Raw genomic sequence first — 13,548 nt, 5'->3', positions numbered from 1 at the left:
TGGAGAATGGCAGGACTTTCTCGCAATGGTTCAGTGAAGGACTTTCCAAAAGTCATCAAACCAAAGGTTGGTTTGGAAAACTAATGTTAATATATGGTTATTGTATGCACATAAGTGTTGAAATCATAACAAAACAGTAATGTTGTAATTAAAAAAATAAATGTTAACATTTATTTGATAATAACTAAAACCATTTTTGTATATGATTTTACTTTATGATATGAGATTGGGAATATGCTGTAAATATAAACATGCTCAATTTATGTTTAATTTATTCATTTTTAAGCATGTCTTAAGTATCCAAATAATTTTGGGGGGGTCACTATACTTGTTTCTGAGTGTCCAGTTCATGTCTTTGTGTCTTAGGAGTGATCCATGGAGACTGGGCCTGTTGGTCTTCATGGAGCTTCTGCAAGGATGGTCAGTAACGCCGGAGTCACTCCTTCAGGCAGCAGGGACTGTATTGAGAACGCTGTGGAGAACACTGCCTGGGATGATGAATTAGATTACCTACTGTGAGGAAAGGTCAGCAGACTGTTCAGCAGCACAAAGCTCTGTTCTGGAAAGCTGTAATAAGCAGTTGTTTTTTACAAGGTGCTAGAGACCCAGAGAAAGTTACTGTGCAACAACACTGCCACTATGTGGAAACCTGATTAATTGGTTTTGACCTATTTTCAGTAAGGTTGAGCCTCACTGCTTTGAAAATTCATTCACACACCCTTCCCTCCTCGCTAATGGGTTTGTTTTGGTAACAATAATTATGATTATATTATAATAATTATATTATTAGAATATGATTGAATATGTTTTTTGATATGTTATAATGTTGTCGTCCTCCCGTAATTGCAGTATCCCAAAGATGCATATCCAGTGGGCAGTAAGACTGAGAGATCTGAACTGGTTGAGAAATCAAACAGAGGGCAAGAGTAAGTGTAAAGGACTTTTTAGAGCTGTCATTTGCTGATGGTAGTATCTATTTTCAGTGTATCTTCATAAAGAATGCATTTTATATTCTGTATATAATTATTTTTGAACTATTTATACATAAGCCATGGTTAACAAATACTTAACGATTAATTAGTAACTTTACTTAAAATCTTTTTATTAGCATTTTGTGTGACAATACAGATTGAAATAATGATAACAAGGTGAACAGTAGGATATTGTCCATTTATTAATCCCTTCCACAATTCCCCCATTCATATGGACTCAGACGGACAGAAAAAATAAATAAACATTAACAATTTAAATAAAATAGATATAATTAACTAATATATAGGTAAATAACAAAAATAATTTTTAGTAACTAAGATTATTTATATTTCACTTAGCCTATATATTAAATATTAACATTATTACTCTTTTGTTATATATATTTTATTGGATTATTGTTTTACTGTTTTAATTATTTTAATTATACATTTTAGAGAATGAGAAACCAGGTTTCATAAATACTAAATGATATAAATACATAATATAATTTTTGTTATGCATTTAAGATATTTCAGTATATACATGTTTTTTCATTGTTTAAATATTAACCTTTTACCTGTGGAAGCTTACGTATAACATCGGTGAAGCTGTCTCACTCTCCTGCCCTGAAGGGAAAGTCAGAGAAGGTCCGGCTGAGATTCAGTTCAATGCTGGCCTTTCCTGGTCACCGCAACCAGGACAAAACCAGGCAAACTAGTACAAAACTAGTGTGGAAGCTGTGCTTTGTATGCAAAGTCAAAATAAAGGAAATGGTACACATTACACAAACATTGTAAAGTGAGAATCATTATAAGGTCATTTGACAAATTGATGCATAAAAATTTAGAATTAATTATTACAGTCTGAGTAAAATGTGAGCAAAAGTTATTTGTTTTCCACTAGTTTTTAAGTCAGCCACTGTGCCAGTGCAATGCCAGCCATGGGAGAACCTGGCAAAGGACAATGGCAACTGTAAAGTACCCCATGAGTGCAAGTATGTTCCCAGACAGGAAGGCTTTAGCATGTACATTACACAAATTCAAAAAATTAATAAATGAATAAATAAATGTCATAAGGGCATTTTTATACAGCCATCCACCAAAACCCACACATTTTATTTTAAGTTTAATAAAGGATTTTTTCTCTCTCTTCTGCAGGTCTTCTTTGGAGATATGTGGTACTGATGAGAAGCGCGGTTGGACACGGACACTGAGTCTATGTAAAGTACAGGATATGTGCTGTCTGGGACATCAGTACATGCTTACTGAAGACATCGCTCATCCACTGCTCGCCCACACTGCATGCTCTGGGAGATGTGTGATGGTGAGGGATTATAAAATACAAAATAAAAAAATGGCACGCATCCCATGGTGAAAAAAAAGTCCACTTTAGCATACTTTTATAAATAGTAGACCTATACTTAATAAGGAAATAATATACCTAAAAAAATAAATAAAAAAAAAAACAGCTTTATGGGATAGTTCACCCAAAATGAAATTTCTTTCATTAATTACTCACTCACATCATTTCAAACTCATAAGACCTTCGTTAATATTCGGAACACATATTTTCATATTTTTGGGTGACTTTTCTGACCCTACATAGACGTCAATGCAACTATCATGTTCAAGGCCTAGAAATGTAGTGAGGACATCGGTAAAATAGTCCATGTGTCATCAGTGGTTCAACCATCATTTAAGAAGCTACGAGAATATATTTTGTGCGCAAAGAAAACAAAAATAACTATAATCAATCACTTTTTTTTCAAAAGGGTCATTTTTTTAACATGTAAACTGAGTGTGCACACACTTTTACATTTATTTTGCCATTTTAAATCTCTTGTGGTTAACACGACTTAAGTACATGCTATCATACCCAAACATGAAATGTAGCCCAATGCTTTAATGTTGTGAAACAAATCATGGCCATCTTTTCAAATAATGCTAACCACAGAAATTGAAAACTGCCTTTTGAAAAACCCATTTGATATTCCTGAGGAAACCCATGGCCTGAAAATGTAAATTCTTGCTAATGTGTTTTTGAACCTCGTATTTTAAAGACTTAAAATGTTGCAATCAGATGCAATGTTGTATTCAGGAATGCTTGGCTACAACACTTGTGTCATTGTAGAGCAAACGAACAGCTGCTGTTGCAAGACAAGTGAGGAATGCTCATCCCCGGACACTTGGATCCATGTGTGCGTGCAGCAGGAAGGAGCGAGCGTCTGCAGCAGTGACAGAATGTGAGGAAATGCAGAGGAGAAGCTGTCCGCATTGTCAGCATTCAGCCCTGTCAGTCATAATATCAGAGCCTCACTTATCAGTTAAATAGTGTAAATGAATTTTGTACCCTAAATATACAATCAAACACTACACTACAGTCACAAAGCTTCCACGTTATTATTCATAAAATTTTTAGTTGAAAACAGTTTGCGGGAGTTTTCCTGTTTGCTTTGATGATATTTAATGTCCAAGACAACCTCTGTAGTCCCCTTTAACTGCCTTTTTCTTTCAAGACAAGTAAAAGCTTAAAAAAATCACAAGGGAGTGTTTAGCCATGTACTTTATGTCATAGAATAAAATGAGAATCAGTGGCAGACAAAAATCAAGCAAAACTATCTTCACTTTCCTTAACTATTTGATTAGCCTAATAACCAGCTAAACAAATAAATAAATAAGAATAGCACAAGTTAAACATTAAATCCTGTCAACCTGTTCTGGACTTCCACTGGGCTCTGGACAGAAGCATATTGAGCCAGCTCCAGACGTCCTGCCAAACTCCTGACAACCAGCCTGGATTCTGCCAACAGCTTTTCCAGCGTCAGCACTGCAGCCAAATAATTCACCTGAAAACCATGTCGGTTCCTGTAAACACTTTTTTTTTGCACCCTCCATTACTGCTTCAGCATTGTTGCGAGAAAGTAAAAGGGTAGGCACTGATGCCAGGTGTGAATTTCACAGCCTCCCTATTAATGTGCTAACAAATCCAATTACCTATAACTGACTGAGATCCAAACGGGATAAATTTAATGGGAGATGTTGAAATTGGAGTCTGTGACCAGTCAGAGGGATGTTCTGAGAATTGTGGATAATAGGGAGGATATCAGATGGTTTATATTATTTCTTATTGAAAATCTGACTAATCAGAGGGTATCTCTGAAAAGAGGGTAATACTTATTGATACTGACTTATTATTCCACAGATTCATATCTGTACCTTTTCTTATGGTATTTTGTATGTTAAATAAACATAACCATTTCTAATACAAGACACAAAGTTCCAGTTTATTAAATCATTAAAAAAAGGTTTATTACCAATGTAAAACGACACTGCGCCTTTTCATAAACACTACAGTATCTTCACCATGCCTGACACATTTAGAACTGTAATTAATAAGCAAGACCCATGCTGAGTCCCTCCAATCTGGACTTATATCACACCACCAGATGGATAGACATGCCAACCTTTACTGACAATCTCTTTAAAAGAATCACACTTTTGAAAAATAATTCAGAGCGCTAGGTTTACATTGTATATGTACATCTCTAAAATTACCATTTTTAGATATATTCTTTATTTACAAAGGCTTCTTCAGGTATTATATACTCCTAAAGGCTGAAACAAAATGAAAAAAAAAGTTACAGGATTTCGGTTTATGGAAGACTAAATAATACTGTAGTAAAAACATGGTAACAGCAAAAAAAAAAAAAAAAAAAAAAAAAAATCACATTCAATCATGTTGCAGTATGTATATATATATATATATATTTTTTTTTTTAATGTTCAACATAACCTCTGCTCTAATTAGCACTCTTCAATGCCTCATTACAACATCTGTCTTCACAAAAAGCACAGCATATGAATCGTGTGGACAAACATAGCAGTATTCATACTACAAACCATTTTCTTAACGAAGCATAATGTAGACGAACATTCAGTTATAAAGAAAATCTGTTGTACTGATCAAATATTATATAGTGTTTGTATGACTACTGATGTTACACAGATATTACTATTTATTCTCATAGCAGTAGGAAATTGGACGGAACTCACCAAAAGAAAGAACTGGTTTGGGAAATGGCAGTAGTACGGTTGATTGGTGAGTGTCACACATTGTGAGGAAACGCAGTCATTTGTGACTGGATTCTGGGAGAGAGAGCTCTTAGCTAGACACCAGACAACAGAGGCCAAAGAAACGCCGCTTTCTCTGCCGGACCAATGGGTATGGCGTCAGATTCAACAAACTGCTGTCATCTGCATTGATACGAAAATAGATAAATGTTAAGATTAAAGGAGCAAACATTAATAGAACATTTTTCCTTTTTTATTTAACAAAATGTCAAATATGGTCAAATATGACCAGCAATTAGCATTGCAACTGGGCAAGAACTCCCTGCACATTCATGCAGCCTAGCATGGATGAGAACAGGGAGAGCAGCGATAATCCCGCTAGGATAAACAGAACAGAACCAACATAAATGTATTGCAGATATCATTAATGTTCAGTAATTTTATGTAAAGTCTGTTTCAAAGGGCAATCAGAAGGCTGAATCCTGACTGGACGAGAGGAGCTGGGGATGGAGGAGGGTAGTTAGCTATAGAGCAACGCGAAAGCTGCTGATAATACTGAAAGACCTTATATATGAATGCTAAGGTAGGCATCACAATCCTTTATGTAGACATGGATCAGCTGAGAATCAGCTGATGCGAACTTGACTAACATGACCTGCCAGAATAAACGATACGCTTTTGATTTTTAACATTTTGTTATCATCTAGCCAGCATTAACTAGTTGCAAATTTAATTTTAAAATAAAATCTACAAAATGGAAATAAAAATGTGGCCACATGGGAGAACCAACTACATTATTATTAGTTTTAATATTATTTTCTGGCAAATATACTTTTAGGTTTACGGACATCTTTAATGCTAAGTGAATCTTAATATATTACCATTCATAAGTTTGGGGTCAGTACTATTTTATTTTAAGAACTTGATACTTTTATTCAGAGAGGATGTATTGATAAAAAATACAGTAAAGATATTTACAATGTTACAAATTTTCAGTAGATTTCAGATAAATATAGTTCTTTTAAACTTCGGTTCACAAGTGAAGAAGTATAGCAGTATTGCAATAAAAATATTAAACAGCTGTTTTTGATCTTGATCAGCAAAATGTGACACTGAAGACTTGAGTAATATCTGCTGAAAATTAACATGGCTATCAAAGGAATAAATTCAATTTTAAAAATATATTAAAATAGACAACATATTTTAAATACTATTTTACAATATTACTTTTTTTACTGTATTTTTGATCAAATTAATGTAGCCTTGGTGAGCATAAGACTCTTTTTTTTTCAAAAACAGACAATCTTACAGCACCAAACATTTGAATGGTCGTACAGATAAATTTGAGACCTTGATAATGTTGAAATGTTGTTTGATGGTCATTTTGTTTTTTCAAAGAATTTCAAGTTTTCAAGTTTTCTATGAATTTGTTGGTAAAATATTCAGAAAGGTGAGAGAGATTACCTTGGTTTTTCAGTGGTAAAGGCATGGTCTCCCTGAGTTTGCTTAGCAGATTTTTCATTTCTGTCATGTCCCTAGAATATCGAGGAACCGATTCAGATTCAAACGGTCAGTTTCATAGAAAAAAAGAAGATCCTGTTCAGCAGCTCAGACTACTCACCTCTCGATGTTCTCAATGTCTGTGGCCACCAGGAAGTAAGTCTTCGGACAGTCTGGCGGAGTGGATGACGTGTCTTCCAGGATTGGGATGTCAGAGCTGTCCTCTTTCTTACTTTCTACCTTTGTAGCTCCTGAAAAATGTTTTCCTGGAATACATACAGTGAGACATCACTAACGGACTCTAAACAGGAATGGTCAAAATATGTCATCTCAAGGTTTGACCCCAGGGCAACAAGTCGACCTGCTCCATGAGCATCCATATTTACTGTTTCTGATAAGCTCAAATAAGATACAATTCACAGAAACTAGCAGTGTCGACTCCTGCAAATATCAAGCCACTGGAAAGCTCTACAGTTAGACAAGCCAGGCTTCATCAGCACCAATTTCCTGTCGCTGATGTGGCTGTTTCCTTCTGAGAGCCCAGGGGCGCCCTCACAGCATTACCTTTCCTGTGGAGCTGCAGGGATCCCAGCAGACACACAGACTTCAGCATCTCCGTCAGGTACATTTCCAGACAGCACTGCAGCTGGATGAAGAGGCGGCAGATCTCCGGATGTATTTCTCCATCTTCTGGGCTGTGGAAAAAAAGCATCAATAATGCATCTTAGATCTGGATTCTGCAGAGTTCTGGCCCCGAGCCCTGCGCTACAACCTGTCTAATTTCTCACAAGATACATATCCCTGCGTTCCTATGCCTCACAGTACACTACAAGTGACCAGTGACGGAAATCATCTCAGACACATTGTATGTCGTGCTGGAAAATATAGCTATTAGCATCTTACATCTTGGTATTTTCAGAGTTTTGATTAATGTTCAGTTCAATGTATTTGTATTTATTATTTGCACTGAAATTGCTTAGTGTCTTTTTCAAATCTATAGGACCATCATTTCAATTAAACAGTCACTGTAGATTCAAAAATTCAAACATTAAAAACTGAATTAAAAGCAATTATGGCTAAATTAATTTCACTTATTAATTTAAAAACACAAAATATAACAATACAAATAAACCAAATAAATAAATAAAAAAATGTAATGTGAAGCAGACAGAATGCAAATTGAGTTTTGAGTTGGAACATGGAAACAGAACTGATTCACAAAAATGTATCGAACTTACCAGTTCTAACACCGGTTTTGCTATTAAATCATTTATAGGCCCTTTAGATTTTAATAACATTTATAGGCTATTTATACGTCTTAATGAAAATTAATGACCAAAAAAACTAATTGAAATCATGCCTATATTCATCATGGCAGAAAAACATTGTGAATATATCATGAATATTGAGTAAATCTCCCTAAGTAGATGTTTGACTATTGCTGAGCAGCATGTTTACAAGGCTATACAGAAAATCTAGAGCTCTAAACATATTAGCTCAGTGGCGAGTGAGACTTCTCAGAAAATCATATTTCTCAGAATCCTACGTCTGTAATTACTGCTCTGTAATTCCCAAGTGTAATGCTGTGGTTGCTTTATTTTCCTGTTCTTTTTTCCCCTGTTCTTGAATTACTTGGAACAGAGAGATGCACCAAATGCATGAATAAAAGATGAATTATGTAAAGCAAAGCCATAACAATTCCTTGACCATTGTAGCTAACCATTTTTTAATGAAGTATATAGAAATAAAAAGCTAGGTCTATTTCTATTTGAATCATTGCAAATAATATTTAAAAATATGCTCACATTTATTCTTATTTGTATGCATAATATGTTGAAAATGCATAATGTTGTTTCATCACATTCAGTTTACATTTTTTATTTCAGTTTTAGGTTGGTTTGAATCACTTTATATCACTGTCGGTTGTTTCATTACTTTCAACTTACCTTGCTCTCTATCAATGTTAAAACTGAAGCTTGGTGCAGAAATTCACGCTGGGTTTTCTATGTACAGTAAACCTCACTTTGTTTAATTCAATGGACAATCTCAATTATTTTGACATTGACAAACACTGTCAAAACACTGAGACAGACCAGCTTAAAAATGGAACTTTAAAACCTTTTTGTCGTCCTAACAGCAATTTAAGAATTTCAAATACTGGGGGGACTATTTGGCAATTTCTAATCAAAAGCTGTGGTATTGGTTTATTGTGTTCTTAGAATATGAAATCATGTAACAGCCCTGTGGTTTATGGTAAATGCACAGTAGAAAGTATATTTTACAACTTAATTTGCATTAACCTGCTCATCATACAGTATATAGTGCATGATATGCCAGTCAGCACCAGATGATATTTATAACCTTATGCTGCTGTAAAGGTGAAATCTTGTCACAGTTTCATAACATATGACATTGATTTCAATAGGGGAGCCGAAGGGGTACTACAAGCTAACTATAACTTGATAACAAATAGATTTTTGTGAAATTAAACAATTTCTAAAAAAAATACATTAATTTTAAATAAAGCTAATGCCACATTAACATGTACTGTTATTATGTAATGTAAACATATTACTCTTTGCATCCACGATCAAATACCTGTATGCATGTATGTTTTTACCCTGATATTGCAGAAAGGTTTTGATGTGCAGTCCGTGCCATCTCACAGCCTTTTGTGCGTGTCTTGTGCATTTCCGCCCGAAGAGAGGGACAATCAGTGGAAATCTCTCCAATAGAGATTACCAATTCCCTATAGAGGGCCACCAGTGTATTGAACTCCTGGACAACCTAATGTAAGAAAGAAAAACAAACACAAACTGAGAAAATACATGGCTCATAAAACCATTTTAACCTCGAAAATGTATAAAGCATATAAGGCCTAAAAAAGAAAAAAGTTTGGTTCCGGTTGGTTGTCAGTTGAGGTCATTGGTCGGTAGGGATTTTTTTTTTTTTTTTAATTTATTTTATTTTTTCTCCAGTGGCAGTTTTACACACACACACACACACACACACACACACACACACACACACACACACACACACACACACACACGCGCGCTGATTTTAAATGTGTGTACCGGTACTTTTACGACAGTGATTCTGTATTCCCGTTTAAAGTCTGTTGTTGCCATAGACACGCAAAACGCACACACACACACAAAAAGCCTTCGCGGGAGTTTGACAGGCGATCTCATAGTAGATTAACATGGAGGATTTGAACTTGAAAAACGGAGTGTACAGACATCTTTTTGTAGTCAAACAACATTCTTTGTTATGTTCATTTATGTGGTTTATTTGATTTTGATGCTATAAATTAACTAGAAGCAAGAGACGATCAGTTAGTTTTAACTGATGATCTAACTTACAGCGATCTGTTCGACACATTCAAGAGCCACAAAACGGTATTTATTGTTTACATTTCTTTAAAAAATGACCACATTTGAAAGGTGAAATAACCAAATGAGACTTTGTTTCATATTAAAAGTAAGCTGGTAATGTTAATGTCCTGTCTGTCAGCATGTTGTCAGTGCCCTCTCTGTTCCGCGATATATTGTTGACTCCCCCCTCCCCCCGTGTTTCTCTTAATGTTACGATTTCCAAACCTTAAGTTATAGCTCACTTTAGGAATTGACAGTTAAAGGGTTTTGATGCAATACTTAATGATTTTTAACGGATTACTTAAGTGTAAAACAGCATTTAAAGGAAACTGTAATTTAATTAACGATGTGTGAAAGACCGTTCTTCCCCAGTCTCATAAAATAAATTTGGGTCGCACATAAATTGACAGGGTCGGTCGGAAACCGGAACCAAACAAATTTTTTTTTTAGGCCTAAAGGAAACATGACAAAACATTGATGAAAAGACATGTAACCAACTTGTCAATAATTTTTTTTTTCATACTGAACACTGAAACAACCTGACAATACCACAAAGGTAAAATAGGCTATTTGTTGGAGAGCAGCGCCACAGGCGACAGATGCTCATGCCATTTTATCAATATTTGGCAGAAAGGAAGCGTTCAATGGAAAGCTGTTTTAACATAAAAACCTTTACCTAGAGTATTGTTATTACTCGTTTTCATGTTTAATTACTCATAAGTAGTCTCAAAGTGATTGCTGTGTTTTCTAATTATTTCTCTAGTAGCTATTCATTACAGATTAGCATTTATTTCAGTAGTGACTAGTATCTATTCTACTCGGTCACTAATACTCACTCACTACTATAGTGACAAGTAACTGTTACATTACACATACTATTTTTGTTGTTGAACTATGCCGATAAGTTGCTTACAAACACTACAGAACTTACAAGCAAAACTGGAATAGTGACCAGCAACAACTGGAATACTTATGTGACCTGGACCACAAAACCAGTCATAGGGTTTTTTTTTGCAACTGAGATTTATACATCATTGTAATAAATTTCCATTGATGTATGATTTGTTATGATTGGACAATATTTGGCTGAGATATAACTATTTGAAACTTGGCAACCTGAGGGTGCAAAAAAAAAAAAAATCTAAATATTGAGAAAATCGCCTTTAAAGTTGTCCAAATGAAGTTCTCAGCAATCCACATTATTAATCAAAAATTAAATTTTTATATATTTATTGTAGGAAATTTTAGGGCTGCTCCGATCATGATCGGCCAATCGTAATGTCCATCTCGTCATTAAAGGCGATACTCTAATCAGCAATTCAGTAAATTCCATCAGGTGCGTGATATCACATAGAGCACTTACTACACGGAGCCATTGTTAACTGAGAAGATGCGCAAATCCACGTTCATTTTCAGCGTTTATTTGCGCATCTTCTCAGTTACCAACGGCTCTGTGTAGTAACAGCTGCTCTATGTGAAATCACGCACCTGATGGAATTTACCGCTGATTAGAGAACCGGCTTTACTGACGAGATGCGCATAATGATCGGCCGATTGTGATCGGCGCAGCCCTAAGAAATTTCCTAAATATGTTCATGGAACATGATCTTTACTTTATTCTAATTATTTTTTTGGCATAAAATAATTTTTTTTTTTTGACCCATACAATGTATTGTATTGCTACAAATATACCCATGCCACTTATGGTTTGTGGTCCAGGGTCACATATTAGTCATAAATGAACAGCTAATATCAGCAACACAGAATTCAGTGTCAAAAATTCAAAGCATCTGGTCAATGTTAACTCGGCTTGCCACAAGCCTTCTGCCTGTTAATGGGGTAAAGACTCCTCAAACACAACACAAGCCAGTTTGCTTTCCAAATGTGCTCGCAGTTTTACCCCAAAATGGAGTAGCTACTAAATCATATCGCTCACTCCATGCCATAATCTGCCAACTGAAACGATGTTGCTGGAAAATGAAAATGAAGCTGGAACTACCGCCGCACCATAGGACAAGTCACAGACCTCCAAGCCAAATCATTCAATATTTAACGTCCCTAGTGTCGCATTATACATTTAGGATGTTGGCACTTGCAGAACACTGCGTGAATTTCAAACAGTGCTTGAACAATCAGCAGGATTCAGAGCAGAATAATGCTGTAGGGTCATGACGCAGGCATACGCACCATTCTGCAGTCCGCTAAGGCACGCAGAGCCTCGCTGCTCTCCCGGCGCTCCGACTCTCTGGACGGGGGCTTACTGCCGATCTGGAAAATGGTCCCGGCTGTTCTGGGGCGGTTTTTGCGCCCATTCGGTGCAGAACTCATGCATACACATCAAGTGAAGAAACTGCCCAGATATAAAATGCCGACTGATCAATATACTGCCACTCGTTTGGTAAATTTCTTACTCAATTGATCGATCTGCCCGTGTCTTGCTCCTGGATTCTCTCCGCATTGCCACGATGCAGAAGCCGAGTCACCTTCATTCACTCCAGCAGAGAGCTGAAGTGTTCTTGTAGGGCTTCGTCTTCTTCAGCAGAGAGACGCGATAACAAAGAACCAGATGCAAACATGTCTTGATGCCCCGTATAGTCCTTCAACGAAGAAATAACAACCGCTTTTAAACGAAACGCCTCCCAGAGACAGTAACCGCAACTCGAAATAGACTAATATGCGCCGCAAGTTGAAACGATAAACTCTGTATGGCGTTTATTGAGAGTAGGTAGCAGAAGGTGATCTAAGAGCGCTTTTCTAACCTTGATAGGTGCAGTTGCTCGAGGCATGACGTGGTTGAACACACTGCACTCTCATAGGAGGAGAATAGGATGCAACAGATTCACCAACTCCAGTGTGTTCACTGAAAGGAACAGTAAAATACGCGAGTCAAATCATTGGCAGCTAAAATCTAGGCTATCTACCCTGCTGGGGAAAAAGCCCTTTGTCAAGTTAAATAGTCTCTCTGGTCTTGGCTGGTCTTCTAGTCTGGTCAAGCTGGTGTTTGGTGTGGGAAAAGTGTCCAAAACACTTTTAAACCAAACACACAGATATATTGGATGAGGCTGGAAGACAAATCATCTTAGATTGGTTTAAAAGTTTTTCAGCAGGTATCTAAATAAATAAAATAACACATACAGTATAGCAAATAGATAATGAGTGTGTGTGTGTATGTGTGTGTGTGTGTGTTCAATATTACATTTCCAATGTAAGCCATTTCAAATGAATCTTATTAAATATTCATAAAAGTAAAGTATCTTTAGGCTGGTTATTAGGAAATGTTGTATTTGTGGTTGACTCATACTGTTTATTGTACCAAATCCTAATTGTACAAAAAGCAAGAGGCAAAATCAGACTTAATATTGGATGAGTTGCTAATGGCAGCCTGCTTGCTGTACTCTGCCAAATCACTAGAAACCACTGCATTTGAGATACTGTGTGTGTGTGTGTGTGTGTGTGTGTGCATGAGATACATAATGTAGAATTGATGTGGAGTGTCTTGACATCACATTTAGAACATGTTGTTGAACAAGATAGCTTGAGTTAACAGCATGGATTGGACGAGTTTCCAAAGGATGATACTTCATGCTTTCAACATGAAATATTTATTAAAGTGCAGGAAAAGATTCACA

At 36.0% G+C, this 13,548-nt stretch overlaps 1 protein-coding gene and 1 pseudogene across 1 annotated transcript; one reads left to right on the top strand and one right to left on the bottom strand.

Moving 5' to 3' along the window:
* The first annotated feature begins 6 nt into the window (after positions 1 to 6).
* Positions 7 to 3,274, top strand: LOC132098268 (complement component C7-like; annotated as a pseudogene).
* A 589-nt stretch (positions 3,275 to 3,863) lies between these two features.
* On the bottom strand, positions 3,864 to 12,831 carry rgs7bpa (regulator of G protein signaling 7 binding protein a). The gene is made up of 6 exons (XM_059503466.1): positions 12,107 to 12,831; positions 9,163 to 9,329; positions 7,107 to 7,237; positions 6,664 to 6,808; positions 6,507 to 6,577; positions 3,864 to 5,225 (listed from the first exon to the last, which is right to left on the bottom strand). Exons 1-6 carry the CDS (start codon positions 12,245 to 12,247, stop codon positions 5,134 to 5,136), a joined length of 747 nt encoding a protein of 248 aa, XP_059359449.1. The 5' UTR covers positions 12,248 to 12,831; the 3' UTR covers positions 3,864 to 5,133.
* Between the last annotated feature and the right edge of the window lie 717 nt (positions 12,832 to 13,548).

This window comes from Carassius carassius, chromosome 21 (genome assembly GCF_963082965.1).
Source record: "Carassius carassius chromosome 21, fCarCar2.1, whole genome shotgun sequence".
Classification (NCBI taxonomy): Eukaryota; Metazoa; Chordata; class Actinopteri; order Cypriniformes; family Cyprinidae; genus Carassius; species Carassius carassius.
The sequence above is the reverse complement of the archived record's forward strand: the minus strand, read 5'-3'. Positions and strand labels throughout refer to the sequence as shown.

Bases quoted from the DNA above. Each gene is read 5' to 3' on its own strand.
- rgs7bpa (XM_059503466.1), bottom strand. From the start codon at position 12,247: ATGAGTTCTGCACCGAATGGGCGCAAAAACCGCCCCAGAACAGCCGGG. The intron at 6,578-6,663 runs GTGAGTAGTCTG...TCGATATTCTAG, and splicing joins GACATTGAGAACATCGAGAG to GGACATGACAGAAATGAAAA. The intron at 5,226-6,506 runs GTAATCTCTCTC...GTATCAATGCAG, and splicing joins TTTACCACTGAAAAACCAAG to ATGACAGCAGTTTGTTGAAT.